The sequence below is a fragment of the Trachurus trachurus genome, assembly GCF_905171665.1.
Source record: "Trachurus trachurus genome assembly, chromosome: 16".
Classification (NCBI taxonomy): Eukaryota; Metazoa; Chordata; class Actinopteri; order Carangiformes; family Carangidae; genus Trachurus; species Trachurus trachurus.
The window spans coordinates 3,899,093-3,917,576 of NC_139902.1; the positions used below are offsets into that span (position 1 = coordinate 3,899,093).

Sequence of the window (18,484 nt, forward strand, 5' to 3'; positions counted from 1 at the left end):
TCACCATCTTTACATTTATCTCCACATCATTAGACTGTGGTTAAGCCAGGATTAGCCATTCAGAAACAAACTGTTATTTAAAAAGGTACCGCTAATAAATAATAGATTTATACATATAAAAACAGCCCCCGCCCCGCTGGAGGTTCACTCTGTACAGTATCATCACACCTCACTCAGAGCAATCTGGGCTTTTTGTTCTCAGCAGTGCTTCGCCATAAAAAAAAGGATCTAAATTCATTCATTCAGTTTTCTCTCACACACTCACACACACACACACTTAGATAACTGCTCAGCTCATCAACAGGCCGTCGACCCGTCAGACTCACCGTCGCCGTCGCCGCTCCGGAGGCAGCGGGAATATTAAAAAATAAAGACAGTTTTATCTGGTGGAGGGGGTCACTGTATAAGCCCCACCCATGTCAGCAGCATAGAGGGCAGAGCCACGAAAAACAAACACACATTCACGCACACACGTCCACACACACACAAAAAAAGCACAGACTGGTGAGCGGTGAGAAACATCCAGCTTTTCTTGAATGAAGCTCACGGCTCCTCGTTAAACGTCAGTTAAAATGCAGCAGGTTGCACAGTGTTCAGCTTTTTTCCGTCCTCGTCGCCTCCATGTGTGTAAAACACACACACACACACACTCCTGTTGATTGATACAAATCAAAAGCGGAGCCGTGTGCACGTGGAACGCTCCACGTCGTGACGGAAACAAGGAACCTGGGAAAGTTGAAGTGATGGAGAGGGAAAGTTTGTTCTGTCTGTGTGGGAGAGCGTTCCCACCACCATCCTCATCCTCATCCTCATCCTTCATCCTCATGGTCCCTCCTCAGTCCAGCTTCTCCAGCACCGAGGGCACGTAGACCAGGCTCAGCTCGCTGCCGAAGTCGCAGACGATGGCGGCGTTGTCGAGCACCAGCAGCTGGCGGACGCCCTGGCCGTCGCTGCTCTGGCCCAGGTAGACCGTCTGCAGCAGGTCCCCGAAGTTCAGGTCCCAGAAGGAGACGCAGCCCTGGCCCCCCGTCACCAGGAGAGACTCGGAGATCACCCCCAGACTGGCCCCGCAGCCCACCTCCTGGTAGAGGAGGAGGTTAGAGAAGGAAACATCACGGCTCTTTGCTTTCCTCATTTATCTATTGGTTTTTATTTTTTATCATTTATCATTAATTTGACCTATTACATGTAAAAAAAAAATTTAAAAAAAATCCTGTCACCAAGTCAAGCTGACATGTTCAGGTTGCTGCTGATATATATATATATTTTTTTTTTTTGTTAAAACTGGGGTGGGCAGGATTTGTTTTGAAAACAAGTATCTTTGACCAATCAAATCTATTCTGGGGCTTCCTGATTGGTTGAAGGGTTGGTCCTAACAAATCGGGAGGACAGAGTAGGGCCAGTCTATATTTAGTCCAATTTTATTTTACTTCTCTAGGTTTTATTATGTTGTTGTCAGGCAATTATATCTGATATGTTTTTATTTCTGTTGTACAGCACCTTGTAACTCGTTAAATAAATAAAGTTATTATTATTATTATATACTAACCCTCTTATATTAATTCACTGGTATCTTTTAATCCAAGCTCCTATTAAACACACTCAAAGGACTGGACACTGCAGGTTCCAGCTGTTTTTACTGAACTTGGAAAATCCAGTTTTTCATTCTGGGGACCTACAACAAACTTACCTCCTTTTTATCATTAAGGCCATTTAAAACCCTAATCTTATCTTATTCTACCACCTCCTGTTTTTAATTGACCCATCTCACTGACTGTTCATTTATTTCTTATGTCATCTTCTGTTACTTTTACTTTCCTCCAATACTGTGTACCTGATATGTTGATTATGTATCTTGAATGTACTTATTTGTCTGTGCTTATATCGTAAATTACATCATTTCACCCATACATTATCTATTCCAATAAAAGTTGTAAAATTCCCAAATCAACCCACATATGTACAGTATATATCACACTTTCATAACTGTATTTAGGCTGAAAATATGAATTAACAGATGAGCTGTTACATGTTTCAGTGCATAAAGACGCTGGTTGGTATAAAAAGTTAACACGGTCATTAACCACATATTGACGGGTCAACGCTCCAGTACCTGCTGTATGGAGTAGAGCTTGATCCCGGTGCTGCGGTCCCAGATACAGATCAGGTCATCCAGTCCTGAGCTGATGACGCACGAGGTGGTGCAGACCAGCGAGGTGACGTCGCCTCGGTGACCGTAAACGTGGCTGACGCGGCTCCCCGTCAGGACGTCCCACAGGCAGATGGCGCCGTCCTGCCCGCCGCTCGCCAGGACCATCGTCTGAGAGACACAGAGGAGTCGGACTGAGAGGAAACCAGGACTCATGCTGTGTCTCAGTTCTAATACTACACTTTACACTCCACTACGTAGCCAAGACTGCGATCATTGAGGGTATGAAGTGTCCGTTTGGAGTGCAGGATCCAGGGTCTTACAGTACACTGCATTTTGACATACTTGTCATTTGAGACACACTTTGCATATGCTTAAAACACTTAGTTTAAGTATGGAAGTATTCAAATTGAGACAGAGTGTCATACACATACTATACGTGTGAGTGTGAGTGTGTGTGTGTGTCTGTAGAGGGGGTGTGTGATACTGACCTGGTCGATGTAGATGGCTGTGATCCCTCCAGAGTGACCCTGCAGGGTGAAGAGGCAGCACGAGTCCTCCAGACGATAAACCTGACACATCAACGGAATCAAAGTTTTATGCACTTGAAACAAAAATAAAAGCATGGAGGACTTTAAAGGGATAGTTTAAGGGATAGCAAATTGGCCCATTGCCATAACTCCTATAGTTTTAGGAGTAGGTTTGTTACCTTTAATCAGGGGTAGACAATAAGGGAAATTTGCCACAGGCCCTCTGGGCCAGTGGCTTTTGAAGATCACTGGCCCCACCATTCTAACCACTGGCCCAGGACAATAGGTATCGATCCCCATATTAACGAAAAACAACATATCCCAGCCAATTCCTGCGGTCTCGCCATCGAGGCTGGAACTTTCTGATACCATTACTAGTCAATTTCCAACATTCTTGATACTTATTCAATATCACGATCTTGTAGTTTCTTGAGATTTTGGGGGATTATTTTGTTATATGTATTTTAGTGATTATGTATGAGTTGGTATATTTGTGTTTAATTTTTGTATGTTGTTATTTATTTGAGTCTGATGTAAAGGATTTATATCCTGTATCAGATATAAATACATACATATACAAATTTTCATTCAATTTCATTAAAGAAGGTCAAAAAAAGTGCTTTTAAATTCATCAGGCTACTTTATTTAATAAATAAATAACTGTTTCACATATTTAGCCTCCACTGTGGTTTAACAATGAAGTAAAAACAGAGTTAAAATGGTAAATATGCCTCAACACAAACATGAAGTTATGTAGTCATTACTTTTATCCTCCAAGTAGTTCAGTGATATAACTGTTGTTCTCATTCATTCACGTTTAGGCTGTTTCCACAGATTGGTGCAAAACTGACTCATTGTTTCATTTTCAGCTCAGTTTTGCGTTTACACACGTTTTTTTGTTGTTGTTATTATGGTCTAAATGTCACGTGACGTGCCACCGCTGTGGCGCACACCGAACGAGCTCTGGCCCGTGTGTAACGTTCGCGTCGGTCCCGACAGGACTCGACCCGACGCGCTGAGGAGGAGGGAAGTTTCATGGTTAAAGCAGATATCAGTGGAATGTTTTTGTTAATATAAGTCCTAAATAGTCCTATTTTCCGTCAGCAATCACTTACATGAAGTATTTCAGCCTAAACACGAGTCTCTCCGTCACTCTGCTCTGCTGTAACCCGAGGAGAAAAATTTCCTTGTGGGATACAAGTGTTATCCAATGAGGAGAGAGAACGGCATGAAGGGCTGTGTGTGCAGCCAAGGGATGCGCGTGAATGTGGTGATGTAGCACGAGGACCAATTGATGCCTGACAAGGGCGGGGGCTGCTAACTCATGGTGCGTTCAAAGAAACTCGTACTTTGTGTTTTTCCTTCCTGTGAAGTCATACCAGTTCGATCTGGTACGAGTTGACGGGTCGGAAGTTACGAGTGGCCGTTATAGGGAACTTTCACAGACAACAGGATGGTAAAAACACGAGCTACGGGTTACCTGGAACGCTACCAAGTCGTAGTTGTGACTTGAAGCTGTAACTTACGGTTTCAAAAGCCTGCCTTGAACGCAGCATTAGCCGAAACGGCCGTGAAGCTGATATCTGCTTTAAGAAAAAGGTTTTTATCGGTTCTTGTGACGACCTTCTATCAGCAGCAGTGAGTGAGCTAGAGCTGCAGCTGCAGCTGCTTGCAGGTGGTGCTGACGTGCCAGGGCACAGCGCTGGCTGCGCACAGAAAGTAGATGTCTCTGTCGTTGATCGGGTCGGGATCTCTTAGCACTAATTACCGAGACGATTTGACAGTTATCATTTCAAACCACAGGGATTTAATGTGAAATTAGATTTATTTATTTACTTGTTATATTTTTTTCAAGGCATTATTTTCACTGGCCCCACCGGGCCAGTGTTTGGAGCGTTCTGGTGGCCCTGACGGTTTGAAAAGTACGTCCGGGCCACCGGGCCATTTATATTGTCGACCCCTGACTTTAATTGTCGGTGCAAGCTGTTTTTAGAGTGGAGGAGCAGAGCCGTGAGCTGCTCAGAGCTACGCTACGGAGGCTCATGGGATTTCTTGGTTTCCCTCATCAAACTCATCAAATACACAATCCAACAACTCCAAAACGCTCTGGTTGTGACCTGCACATTCACCACGCTATGAGATAATAACAGAACGTTATGAGACAGAGTTGTTTTTGAGGCAAATGTAGAGACTGCTTGCTGAAAAACTGCTCCGACGGGAACGCACATCAGTGGTTTTGCATGAATTTGCCTCGAAAAACAACTCCATCTCGTAACGTTCCGTTATTATCTCATAACCTCCGTAGCGTTGCTCTGAGCAGCTCACGGCTCTGCTCCGCTGTTCTAAAAATAACTTGCAACAACAATTAAAGGTAACAAAACTACTTCTAAGACTAGGGATGGCAATGGGCCAATTTGCCAAAATGTTGAACTATCCCTTTAAACAGGAAGTGTGTGTGTTTGTGTGTTACCCGGACTGTGTGGTCCTGGCTGCCGGTCACCACCCTCCCGGCGGCTGCTCGCAGCACCGTGATTGGCTTCTGGTGAGCACACTGTATGGAGCGAGTGAGGTGGAGGCTGATCACGTCCTCGCTGCTGTAACAGGGAGACGGAGGCATGCTGCCTCTCCCGGGGGGGCCTGCAGGGGGGGGGGGGGGGCACAGTGTTATCAACAACAAAGCAGAGAGCAGCGTGTTCCTGCTCTACTCGTGTCTAAATGAAAGAACGCAGCCACACACATGTTGTCAACATGTCTCACCTCTGTACTGCAGCAGACCCAGAGGTTTGTTGATCTCAACAGTGAAGAAGTCCAGAGACCCGTTGAGACGAGCCGCTACGATTCTGAGGAGGATGAAGACATGAGTCAACACTGATGTACAGACTAACTGTATTTAGGTGACAAGATAACAAGCTGCTGGTACATTCATTTACACACCGATCAGACATACTGTAACATCATGACCACCTGTATAATATTGTGTTGGTCTCTTGCTGCCAAATACACAACAAACTGCGCTGTACTGTGTGTTCTGACAGCTTTCTATCAGAAGCAGCAACAGTATCTGGTCTGTTGGATGGGAGCACGTGTATCACCAAAAGTCTCTTGAGGTATCTAACAAAGAAAACTATGGACCAGTAAAGTTTTAATTGTATTTTAAATATTTGTACCCTGAGGTTTCTCCAATTTTTTCCCTGTTAACAGCGTTTTCCTGGGAGTTTTTCCACAGTGGATGTGAGGGTCTAAGACCAGAGGATGTTGTTATGATGCTGTGTAAAGCCCTTTGAGACAAACTGTTTGTAAAAATGGGCTATACAAATAAAATTGCTTTGCCTTGTTTTATTTTTACGCTCAAAATACAGACGATATCATGATGTGAACCCTGTGTTGTGGTAAAAAAGAAAAAGATTGTTGATTCGGTGGAAACGTGGCTTTACAGGCGGCGCCCATATGGAATGCGGGGCCCGATGAATTGTTATTCAGTTTTATTCACTTCACCTGTCAGTGTCATAATGTCCTGTCTGTGTATGTGGTGTGGAGACCAATGACTCCTTGTGGTTTCATCAGTGTTGACATAATAAACCTTTGTAGTAGTCGAGTGTTTCTCTGTGTTTGTGTGTTTCACCTGTTGTTGAGGAAGGCCAGAGCTGTGATCCCCGAGACGCCGTCGTCGCTACTGCAACGTAACGAGCCCTCCACGGCGTCCCACAGCTGTCAACACATGTACAGTCAGTCACTTTACAGTCACACAGCAGTGGGATCATTTTAGTTAATGCTCTAATTAGGGCCGGGACTCGATTAAAAAAAAAATCTAGGCTTTGTAATTAATTAATCAAAATTAATCGCATTTTTAATCACATATAACACAGTATATATCAAAGTGTTTATCAAAGCTTGGTCGCCGTGCTGAGGCACCGGGTCGGTTTGAGCTGCGTTCAGGCTACATTAAAGAATAATTTCCGTTTTTTACAACCTGGACCTTATTTCTAGCATAAAATACAATCATCTTACTCACCCAGAAACTTTGGTGTCATTTGGAGTTGTTTTGACGAAATTAGCCCCAGTGGAGCGGCGCGTATATCCGTATAATGCGAGAGCACGGGGCACCCAATGCAGCCTCTAAATATCACATTATCCGCTGCAAAACTCATTTCGCCAATATTTTGTTATGATACACTAGTGATATTCCCCTCCGAGCCCGTGGTGGCATGTTATCAACATGCTGCGCCTCTAGGTTGACTACTAACCTCCGACCTGGATGATGTCATCTCCGACCGCTGCCCGGCTCATTCTGATAATAATCATTCTGCTTCGGCATTCGGGTCCATTTTTAGCTCAACTAGCCGGAGCTTTAGTGAGTCCAGGTTGAGGAGAGGAAGCCTGTGGAAGCTGAACTTCATCCAGCTGCTCATTTTGTTCTGACAAGTCAGAAACACGCAGAAACGAACCATAGCATTAGCCGTAGCAAGTTAGCCGCGCCGGGCAGCGGTCGGAGATGACATCATCCAGGTCGGAGGTTAGTAGTCAACCTACAGGCGCAGCATGTTGATAACATGCCACCACGGGCTCGGAGGGGAATATCACTAGTGTATCATAACAAAATATTGGCGAAATGAACGAGTTTTGCAGCGGATAATGTGATATTTAGAGGCTGCATTGCGTGCCCCGTGTTCTCGCATTATACGGATATACGCGCCGCTCCACTGGGGCTAATTTCGTCAAAACAACTCCAAATGACACCAAAGTTTCTGGGTGAGTAAAATGATCTTATTTTATGCTAGAAATAAGGTCCAGGTTGTAAAAAACGGAAATTATCCTTTAAGGCCCCGTCCACACGAATACGCGGCTTCACTGAATCCGATCTTTTTCTTAATCGTTTTGAAAAAAATCTCCGTAAACACGGCATCGTTTGCAGAAATATCTGCGTCCACACGGATCCACTGAAAACGACCCAAAACTGCAGGCGTGTGTGGAGTGTGTGTGGCGCTGTAGCGCTGCCACACACAAACACCTAAGACAGAGAGGAAAACAGGAAGTCCCTGTTGAAATTCAATAGAAGAAGAAGTCCACCGCTGTATTCAAACTCAAACATGGGATTAAATGTTGACAGGGAGTCGTGTCAGAGTAAATATGACGATCAGTGATGATTAAACAGACGTGATTCAGCCGCAGCAGCGACCGGACGGTAGTCGGCCGTTGTTGTTGTTACGTCCATAGACTGTCAGCGTGTAGCTGCTGCAGCGGTGTGTGTGTGTGTGTCTCAGGTTACAGGTAGAGCGATGGGGGGCATGACATCATCGTTTCAGAAAAAACCCGTATTGGCCGTCCAGACGAAAACGCTGGGGCAGCGTTTTCAAATTTTCCCACTCTGGGACCCGTTTTCAAAAAATACCGTTTTCACCCCCTGAAAACGCCGTATTCGTGTGGACGCGAGGCCAATCCGATAAAGTATTTATGGTGTACGGGGCCTAAAACTCCTCAGGCAGTGATCAGTGTCGGCGGCTTTTTGACTCGTTAAATAATTGTGCTCCAGTATAATCGGTAGCCTGAAACTCATCCAGTGAGAAACGTTCCGCGGTGCAAAAATAAGTATGATTAAAATGCGTTAAGATGAGTTAATTACACAAAAAATAATGCGTTAAAAAAATTAACGCGTTAAAGTCCCGGCCCTTGTTCTCATTGTTCCACACACCTCTAGTTTACCGCTGCTCCTTCCAGCAGCTATCAGGTTCCCTCTCAGCTCCATGGCCCACACCGAGCTCTCCCAGTCTGCCGTGGCCTGCGCCCCCGCTGCCGAGGCCCTCTCCTGGTGCGGGGGTCCGGCCGCGTCCCCTAGGCTGGGGCTTCTTTGGAGTTTAGCTCCTGAGGGGGGCGAGGAAGAGGCCGAGGAAGGGGAGGGGTAGGCGGAGGGCGAGGGCGGCTCGTGCTCCATGTAGGCGCGCTCCACCAGCCCCCCGAAGTCGAAGCCCCCCCTGGGCGGGGCGGGGAGGTGCGAGGGCGGCTGGGAGGTGAAGTTGGTGTCGATGAGCGGGGTGAGGTCGGGCTGGTCCGTGAACAGCGTGGGCCGAGCCGGGGCCGTGCGGCGCCTCAGCGGGTATCCCTCGTCCTCCGGGAGGCCGTCGCCCCCCATGGAGCGGTCGCAGCCCTCTGAGCCCAGACCCTCTGGCTCCACGCCACCGCCGCCGCTCATGCTGTCCCAGCCGTCCCTCTGGTCCCAGCAGCCACTGCTGCTGTTCCGCCTCAGCCTGAAACCCAGACACAGCCCTCAGTGTTAGATACAGAGCTGCAACAATTAAAGCAGAAGTAAGTGATCCGGTGGTTTTGGCTAACTTCCTGTCAGCAGATGGAGTTAACAGTCCCCGTCCTCGTCCCTACGTCACCACATTCACGCGCATCCCTTGGCTGCACACACAGAGAGGACCGCCCCTCTATGTCGTTCTCTCTCCTCATTGGATAAAGGTTGTAGGATACAAGGAAAGTTTTCTCCTCGGCTTACAGCAGAGCAGAGTGACTGACAGACCCGTATTTCAGACCAAACGCTCTATATAAGTGATTGCTGTCGGAAGATAGAACTATTTAAGACTTATATTAACATAAACATTCCGCTTACTTCTGCTTTAATCCATTAATCGCACAATAATCGATTATTTAGATTAATCGCCGTCAACTATTTTGATAATCGAATAATCATGAGTAGTTTTTTTAAGAAAAGTCAAAATTCTCTGATTTCAGCTTTTTAAATGTGAATATCTCTGGTTCCCCTTTTCCTTTATGACAATAAACTGAGTATCTCTTTGAAAACAAGACATTTGAGGACATCATCTTGTAGTTTGGGAAACACTGATTGGTCAAAAAAATGTTGAAAAATGTCAAACAACTAATCGATTAATCGTTTAAATAATCGACAGATTAATCAATAATGAAAATAATGGTTAGTTGCAGCCTTAGATATGAGGTGTCGCCACAGATACCGATAAAGATAAACTGCAGTGATGTAAGTATCAGTCAGTCAGCAGAGACGAGTGTTTAATGTTCATTTAACAACAGAGTCACAGTCACAAGAGAGCTCTGACACCTTTATTACTAAATTATAAAATGTCCCACTCTGCATTTATCTTTGTTTCAATTCGTCAATAAAGTATTTAAAGGGATAATGATGATGATGATGAAAAATGTTTGTTTATGTTGTGGGGCTATAAAAATAGTAAATATGTCACAATATTCATCCATACATCCATCTAGGTTCTATCTATTAAAATAGACAGAGCAGGAATTTAGTTCTGGAAAACAAAAATCATATTAAAAAAATACATGTCATTCAACAAACTTGTCCGTCTCACCCGTGGTTTGGGATGACGGTGAGACAGTCTCCAGTCTGAGCGTCCCACACACGGATCTGTCCTGCCAGGCAGCAGCTGGCCAGCAGCATCCCGTCACTGGCCAGACACTCGATGTCCTGCAGGACCAGAAAGAACCAGAATGCACCTGATCAGTAGGAAATCAAGACATTTTCACCACCTTAAAGCTTCAAACTCCATCTGATTCTTCTGATTCTCCTGTGCTACTCTATCTATGATTATTTATAGTATTGATGAGCAGGTGACTGTTTATTCTTTAGTCGTCCAGTGACCTCCTGTTTTTGTTGTTCTTCTTCCTCTGGTGAAACTCTCACAGTCATTTAAAGGGATAGTTCAACATTTTGGCAAATTGGCCCATTGCCATAATCGCTATAGTTATAGCAGTAGGTTCGTTACCTTTAATTGTCGGTGTAAGCTATTTTTAGAACGGTGGAGTGGAGCAGAAGGCTGCTCAGAGCTATGCTATGGAGGCTAAGGGAATTTATTGGTTTCCCTCATCAAACTCATCAAATGCACAACCTAACGACTCCAAAACGCTGTCGTGGACTGCACATTCACCATGCTATGAGATAATAACGGAACGTTACGAGACGGAGCTGTTTTAGAGGTAAATTCATGCAAAACCGCTGATGCGCGTTGCGTTCAGGACAGTTTTTCAGCAAGCAGACTCTGTATTTACCCTGTATTTACCCTGTATTTACCTCGAAAACGGCTCTGTTTCGTAACGTTCCATTATTATCTCATAGCGTGGTGATTGTGCAGGTCACAACTTGTCTACAAAAGCGTTTGAGTTTTGGGATTTTGTATTTGATGAGGGAAATCAAGAAATTCCTTTAGCCTCCATAGCGTAGCTCTGAGCAGCCTGCTGCTCCGCTCCGCCGTTCTAAAAATAGCTTACACTGACAAATAAAGGTAACAAACCTATATGACTATAGCGATTATGGCAATGGGCCAATTTGCCAAAATGTTGAACTATCCCTTTAAAACTACATTGTGTTATGTGAACTTATCAACACTGGTTCATCTGAAATGTTTCTCTCTCTTTATTTCTCAAAAACAAACAGATTTTAGGCTCCACCAGACTGTCAGGATGCTGAACTCTGCCCAATCCCTCCCCCCTCTGCCCCCGTCCCTGGACTGTCAATGCACTATAGGCACATAGGTGATTTTATATATTATATTTTATTTTCTACAGCATTAATTGATTGATTATTCTTTTTTTTCTCCTAAGAGAAAAAAAGAAAAGACATATACTGTAAAATAATTAACATGTGTTGTAGTGTCCCCCCCAAAAAACAAGACCAATATTCAAATCAATAAACAACGTATGCTCGAAAAGGAACAGAAGGAAGCTGAGCTTTTCAGATTTATATCTATTTATCTATAATTACGGTAATATCTATAAATAAATGTGTTACTGTTTATATTTGAATGTACCTCCCTGATGACCTATGAGCAGAATGTGGGAGCAGCTTCAGAACAGTGACACTGTGACCTCACAGACAGGGTTCCACTTTAGAACCCAAAACCACCCAGTCTGAGCTCAGTTTCTCAGTCTCACTTTGTGCCAAGAGGATCAACCACGTTGTTCTCTCAGCCTTTTTGTCGTATCGACCGTTGTGGACTTTCGTTTTATTGCTTTGCCAGTTTGGCTTGTTCTGTATTGAGACGTACAGAAGTTGAATATGGAGTTTGTGGAGGGAAGCAGAGGAATCTACAGGCCCATCAGGGTAATACAGCTTGTTGGTTTGTTTCTACTGGACTTAGACTGTTCAGGTGTGTTTCATCAAGTTAAAGCTGATGACTAACATGATATTGTTTGGTGAACAGGTGTTGTTTGACACACCAATCTATGATCGGGCTCTTCAAATCTGCTGGAACATTAAAAGCTACAAGTGCCAGGTAAGAAGTGCAATCCTTCACAGTCCACACAGACACAGATACACCAGATAAATCCTGATGAACTTTGAGTTGTCCTGCTTAGAGGTGACATTGCTCTTCAATGGTTTCCAGGTTGCACTTATGATGGAGCTCCTGAGCCTTCAGCAGGAAAACCAGATCCCATCTTGGGTGACTGCTGAAGACATGATCCAGCTCATCTTGGAGAAGAGCAAAAGTACTCTGAGAGAGCGGTGAGTAGCCGATACCTAAACACAGTCCACCGCTGCATCTTCAGCACTTCTCATGTCACACCAGTCTGTCTGTAGTGATACAAAGTAGAAGCTAAAGTTTCTGTTTGTGTGTGTTTGAAGTCTTTGGGAGTATAAGCTGCAGGGCTGTGATGAGGATGATGATGAGGACGAAGCCAAGCCGCTGCTGACGCTGGTGAGACAAGAATCCAGAGTCGACTAGAGATAGATGCTTATCATATCGTGTCCATTTTAATCTCGATTTATGCAATAACTGCATTTTATATGTAATTTGTTGTTTCAGTTATGGGCAGTGAACGTCAGTAATAAAATGAGGGATGTTGAATTTGAGGCCAGAATGCTCCTCAAGTCCCCAGAGGCTGTGCCTCCTAATTTCCGGTAACATTATTTATGGACAGCTAAACTAAATTGGTTTGAATATGTCTGTGATTTTCTGAGTGGTTGTAATTTGAATGTTATTGTCTTCAACCCACAGACATAATACAATCCTCAACGTGGCACAAGAATATGCCAAGATCCTGTGTGATGTGGAGGCCCCCGGCTCCAAACTGCTGTGTCCACAGGAAGTGGTGCTAGAGGTGGTTCCCAGAGTCCTGCAGGGCTTCTGGCGGCTCCCCCCTCGAGCCCTCTTAAACATGCCCTCCCAGCTGCTCAGCAAACTCTCTGTTGGTGTCGCCAAGGCCACTTTGGACCGTGTCTCCCATGTCCTCACCGCTGTGGGACATCAGGCCGACTGCAGCCGCTCCATCAGGGACGACATGGTTCTGTCCATCCAGACAGAGATCATGCAGATGTGGACACATGATGTCCTGGTGAGCAGCATCAAGAACTTCTCTCCAGCTCTGCTGACTGAAATAGCAGATGTTGCATCGAGGCACATTTGCGAGATGTTTCAACCTAGGAGCCGTGAAGTAGCGGTTCTTCTGATACCTGAAGTTGAAACGCCTGAGGAGCAGCAAATCAGCAATCCAGAGACAAACTCTGCTGAGGTTGAAGGTCCACCATCACCTACTGCTGAACCTGCAGCCAGCATCCAGGCCAAGGAGGATGGTGGTGCAGAATCCAGACTAGACCTGGACCCTCAACCCTCCTCTGAACCAGACACTGCTGCCATGGTGACACCTCTACTGCCACAACCTGTTGAACCTTCAGCCAAAGTTGAGGCCAGAGAGGACGGCAGCAGAGATCCCAGCCCTGAGGCGGAGCCACAAGTTACTACAGCACCAGATTCTGTTGTAGTCGAGAAGTTGGAGTTTTTGGAGGGAAGCAGAGGAATCTACAGGCCCATCAGGGTAAGACAGCTTGTTGGTTTGTTTCTACTGGACTTAGACTGTTCAGGTGTGTTTCATCAAGTTAAAGCTGATGACTAACATGATATTGTTTGGTGAACAGGTGTTGTTTGACACACCAATCTATGATCGGGCTCTTCAAATCTGCTGGAATATTAAAAGCTACAAGTGCCAGGTAAGAAGTGCAATCCTTCACAGATACACCAGATAAATCCTGATGAACTTTGAGTTGTCCTGCTTAGAGGTGACATTGCTCTTCAATGGTTTCCAGGTTGCACTTATGATGGAGCTCCTGAGCCTTCAGCAGGAAAACCAGATCCCATCTTGGGTGACTGCTGAAGACATGATCCAGCTCATCTTGGAGAAGAGCAAAAGTACTCTGAGAGAGCGGTGAGTGGCCGATACCTAAACACTATCCACCGCTGCATCTTCAGCTCTTCTCATGTCACACCAGTCTGTCTGTAGTGATACAAAGTAGAAGCTAAAGTTTATGTTTGTGTGTGTTTGAAGTCTTTGGGAGTTTGAGTTGGAGAGCTTTGATGAAGACGAAGCCAGGCCACTGCTGACGCTGGTGAGACAAGAATACAGAGTCGACTAGAGATAGATCCATTACAATCTCGACTTATGCAATAACTGCATTTCATATGTAATTTGTTGTTTCAGTTGTGGGCAGTGAACGTCAGTAATAAAATGAGGGATGTTGAATTTGAGGCCAGAATGCTCCTCAAGTCCCCAGAGTCTGCGCCTCCTAATTTCCGGTGACATTATTTATGGACAGCTAAACTAAATTGGTTTGAATATGTCTGTGATTTTCTGAGTGGTTGTAATTTGAATGTTATTGTCTTCGACCCACAGACATCGTACAATCCTCAACATGGCAGAAGACTACGCCAAGATCCTGTGTGATGTGGAGGCCCCCGGCTCCAAACTACTGTGTCCACAGGAAGTGGTGCTAGAGGTGGTTCCCAGAGTCCTGCAGGGCTTCTGGGTGCTCCCCCCTCGAGCCCTCTTAAACATGCCCTCCCAGCTGCTCAGCAAACTCTCTGTTGGTGTCGCCAAGGCCACTTTGGACCGTGTCTCCCATGTCCTCACCGCTGTGGGACATCAGGCCGACTGCAGCCGCTCCATCAGGGACGACATGGTCCTGTCCATCCAGACAGAGATCAGGCAGACGTGGACACTTAATGTCCTGGTGAGCAGCATCAAAAACTTCTCTCCAGCTCTGCTGACTGAAATAGCAGATGTTGCATCGAGACACATTTGCAAGATGTTTCAACCAAGGAGCCGTGAAGTAGCAGTTCTTCTGACACCTGAAGTTGAAACGCCTGAGGAGCAGCAAATCAGAAATCCAGAGACAAACTCTGCTGAGGTTGAAGGTCCACCATCACCTACTGCTGAACCTGCAGCCAGCATCCAGGCCAAGGAGGATGGTGGTGCAGAATCCAGCCTGGACCTGGACCCTCAACCCTCCTCTGAACCAGACACTGCTGCGCTGACAAACCTGCTGTCATCCCCTGCTGAACCATCAACCCAAGATCAGGCCAGGGAGGATGGCAGCGAAGAAGCCAGCCTTGAAATGGACAACTCCACTGCTGCTGTGGTGATACCTCTACTGCCACAACCTGTTGAACCTTCAGCCAAAGTTGAGGCCAGAGAGGACGGCAGCAGAGATCCCAGCCCTGAGACCGAGCCACAAGTTACTACAACACCAGATTCTGTTGTAGTCCAGAAGTTGCATATGGAATTTGTGGAGGGAAGCAGAGGAATCTACAGGCCCATCAGGGTAAGACAGCTTGTTGGTTTGTGTCTACTGGACTTAGACTGTTCAGGTGTGTTTCATCAAGTTGAAGCTGACGACTAACATGATATTGTTTGGTGAACAGGTGTTGTTTGACACACCAATCAATGATCGGGCTCTTCAAATCTGCTGGAATATTAAAAGCTACAAGTGTCAAGTAAGAAGTGCAATCCTTCACAGTCCACACAGACACAGATACACCAGATAAATCCTGATGAACTTTGAGTTGTCCTGCTTAGAGGTGACATTGCTCTTCAATGGTTTCCAGGTTGCACTTATGATGGAGCTCCTGAGCCTTCAGCAGGAAAACCAGATCCCATCTTGGGTGACTGCTGAAGACATGATCCAGCTCATCTTGGAGAAGAGCAAAAGTACTCTGAGAGAGCGGTGAGTAGCCGATACCTAAACACTATCCACCGCTGCATCTTCAGCTCTTCTCACGTCACACCAGTCTGTCTGTAGTGATACAAAGTAGAAGCTAAAGTTTCTGTTTGTGTGTGTTTGAAGTCTTTGGGAGTTTGAGTTGGAGAGCTTTGATGAGGACGAAGCCAGGCCACTGCTGACGCTGGTAAGACAAGAATCCAGAGACGACTAGAGATAGATACTTATCATTATCGTGTCCATTTTAATCTCGATTTATGCAATAACTGCATTTCATAACTAATTTGTTGTTTCAGTTGTGGGCAGTGAACGTCAGTAATAAAATGAGGGATGTTGAATTTGAGGCCAGAATGCTCCTCAAGTCCCCAGAGGCTGCGCCTCCTAATTTCCGGTAACCTTATTTATGGACAGCTAAACTAAATTGGTTTGAATATGTCTGTGATTTTGAGTGGTTGTAATTTGAATGTTATTGTCTTCAACCCACAGACATCATACAATCCTCAACATGGCACAAGCATACGCCAAGATCCTGTGTGATGTGGAGGCCCCAAGCTCCAAACTGCTGTGTCCACAGGAAGTGGTGCTAGAGGTGGTTCCCAGAGTCCTGCAGGGCTTCTGGGTGCTCCCCCCTCGAGCCCGCTTAAACATGCCCTCCCAGCTGCTCAGCAAACTCTCTGTTGGTGTCGCCAAGGCCACTTTGGACCGTGTCTGCCATGTCCTCACCGCTGTGGGACATCAGGCCGACTGCAGCCGCTCCATCAGGGACGACATGGTCCTGTCCATCCAGACAGAGATCAGGCAGATGTGGACACTTGATGTCCTGGTGAGCAGCATCAAGAACTTCTCTCCAGCTCTGCTGACTGAAATAGCAGATGTTGCATCGAGGCACATTTGCGAGATGTTTCAACCTAGGAGCCGTGAAGTAGCGGTTCTTCTGATACCTGAAGTTGAAACGCCTGAGGAGCAGCAAATCAGCAATCCAGAGACAAACTCTGCTGAGGTTGAAGGTCCACCATCACCTACTGCTGAACCTGCAGCCAGCATCCAGGCCAAGGAGGATGGTGGTGCAGAATCCAGACTAGACCTGGACCCTCAACCCTCCTCTGAACCAGACACTACTGCGCTGACAAACCTGCTGTCAACCCCTGCTGAACCATCAACCCAAGATCAGGCCAGGGAGGATGGCAGCGAAGAAACCAGCCTTGAAATGGACAACTCCACTGAACGAGACACTGCTGCTGTGGTGACACCTCTACTGCCACAACCTGTTGAACCTTCAGCCAAAGGTGAGGCCAGAGAGGACGGCAGCAGAGATCCCAGCCCTGAGGCGGAGCCACAAGTTACTACAACACCAGATTCTGTTGTAGTCCAGAAATTGAATATGGAGTTTGTGGAGGGAAGCAGAGGAATCCAGGCCAAGGAGGATGGTGGTGCAGAATCCAGCCTGGACCTGGACCCTCAACCCTCTTCTGAACCAGACACTGCTGCGCTGACAAACCTGCTGTCAACCCCTGCTGAACCATCAACCCAAGATCAGGCCAGGGAGGATGGCAGCGAAGAAGCCAGCCTTGAAATGGACAACTCCACTGAACTAGACACTGCTGCTGTGGTGACACCTCTACTGCCACAACCTGTTGAACCTTCAGCCAAAGTTGAGGCCAGAGAGGACGGCAGCAGAGATCCCAGCCCTGAGGCGGAGCCACAAGTTATTACAGCACCAGATTCTGTTGTAGTCCAGAAGTTGAATATGGAGTTTGTGGAGGGAAGCAGAGGAATCCAGGCCAATAAGGATGGTGGTGCAGAATCCAGCCTGGACCTGGACCCTCAACCCTCCTCTGAACCAGACACTGCTGCGCTGACAAACCTGCTGTCATCCCCTGCTGAACCATCAACCCAAGATCAGGCCAGGGAGGATGGCAGCGAAGAAGCCAGCCTTGAAATGGACAACTCCACTGAACTAGACACTGTGGTGACACCTCTACTGCCACAACCTGTTGAACCTTCAGCCAAAGTTGAGGCCAGAGAGGACGGCAGCAGAGATCCCAGCCCTGAGGCGGAGCCACAAGTTACTACAGCACCAGATTCTGTTGTAGTTACACCACCTGCTACACCTGCATCCGAGGTCCAGGTCACAGAGGAGCTCCTTGAGGAACAGTTCCAGGAGAAGGAGCCTGAACCCTCCAGTGAACCAAACACACAAGTTCCTCTTGAACCTGTGGTGATTGTGACAGAGCACTCAGTCGTCAACTCGTCTGTGAGGGAGAGAGTGAGGCGCTTCCTCAACCGGCTTCGACCCCTCTTCTGTTGTTTCCCACAACAAAACCAGACTGACTTATGAATAATGATAATGTGATGTGTTGATGTGCTGAAGTTAATTAAAAAAAATCTCATGTATTAAATGATTGTGATGAGTGAAATTGATAAATATTTAAATATGACTTCATTTGAATTCAAATTGAATTCATTTTTTCAGTATTGTTTTTCAGTATTTGGAGCCTTTACTCAAATTACTGACAAGTTAAGATGCCGCATTAGAAAAAAGACCAGGTGTACTATCAGCAAAATGTAGGCTTCATCATGCATAATGCACAGCAAACTAAATTAAAGCTGCTGAATGATCTTTTTTAAAATCTTGTTCTGCATTATAGTTCATTTTACAGCTTCTTTTTCTTTCTTTTTAAACATTTCCAGGAAGTCATATTATTTTCTGCTACATTACAAGATAAATAGCAATTTCCCTGAATGAAAACACTTCATCATATAATTTCATATCGGTGAAATTGTACTCTGTCTTGTTGCTTATTTTACATTATTGCATATCCCCCTGAACTC

At 45.9% G+C, this 18,484-nt stretch overlaps 1 protein-coding gene across 2 annotated transcripts in view; it reads right to left on the reverse strand.

Annotated features, from left to right (window-relative positions):
• Positions 1-18,484, reverse strand: part of scap (SREBF chaperone) — a 56,886-nt gene continuing 38,402 nt past the window's right edge. For both annotated transcript variants that reach the window (XM_083990442.1, XM_083990441.1), the window contains exons 16-23: positions 10,017-10,132; positions 8,369-8,921; positions 6,302-6,387; positions 5,437-5,519; positions 5,150-5,316; positions 2,641-2,721; positions 2,114-2,320; positions 1-1,081 (exon numbers count right to left, since the gene is read on the reverse strand). In XM_083990442.1, coding sequence (XP_083846568.1) covers positions 836-1,081; positions 2,114-2,320; positions 2,641-2,721; positions 5,150-5,316; positions 5,437-5,519; positions 6,302-6,387; positions 8,369-8,921; positions 10,017-10,132 — 1,539 coding nt within the window. In that variant the 3' untranslated portion in view covers positions 1-835. The remainder of the gene's footprint in view (positions 1,082-2,113; positions 2,321-2,640; positions 2,722-5,149; positions 5,317-5,436; positions 5,520-6,301; positions 6,388-8,368; positions 8,922-10,016; positions 10,133-18,484) is intronic.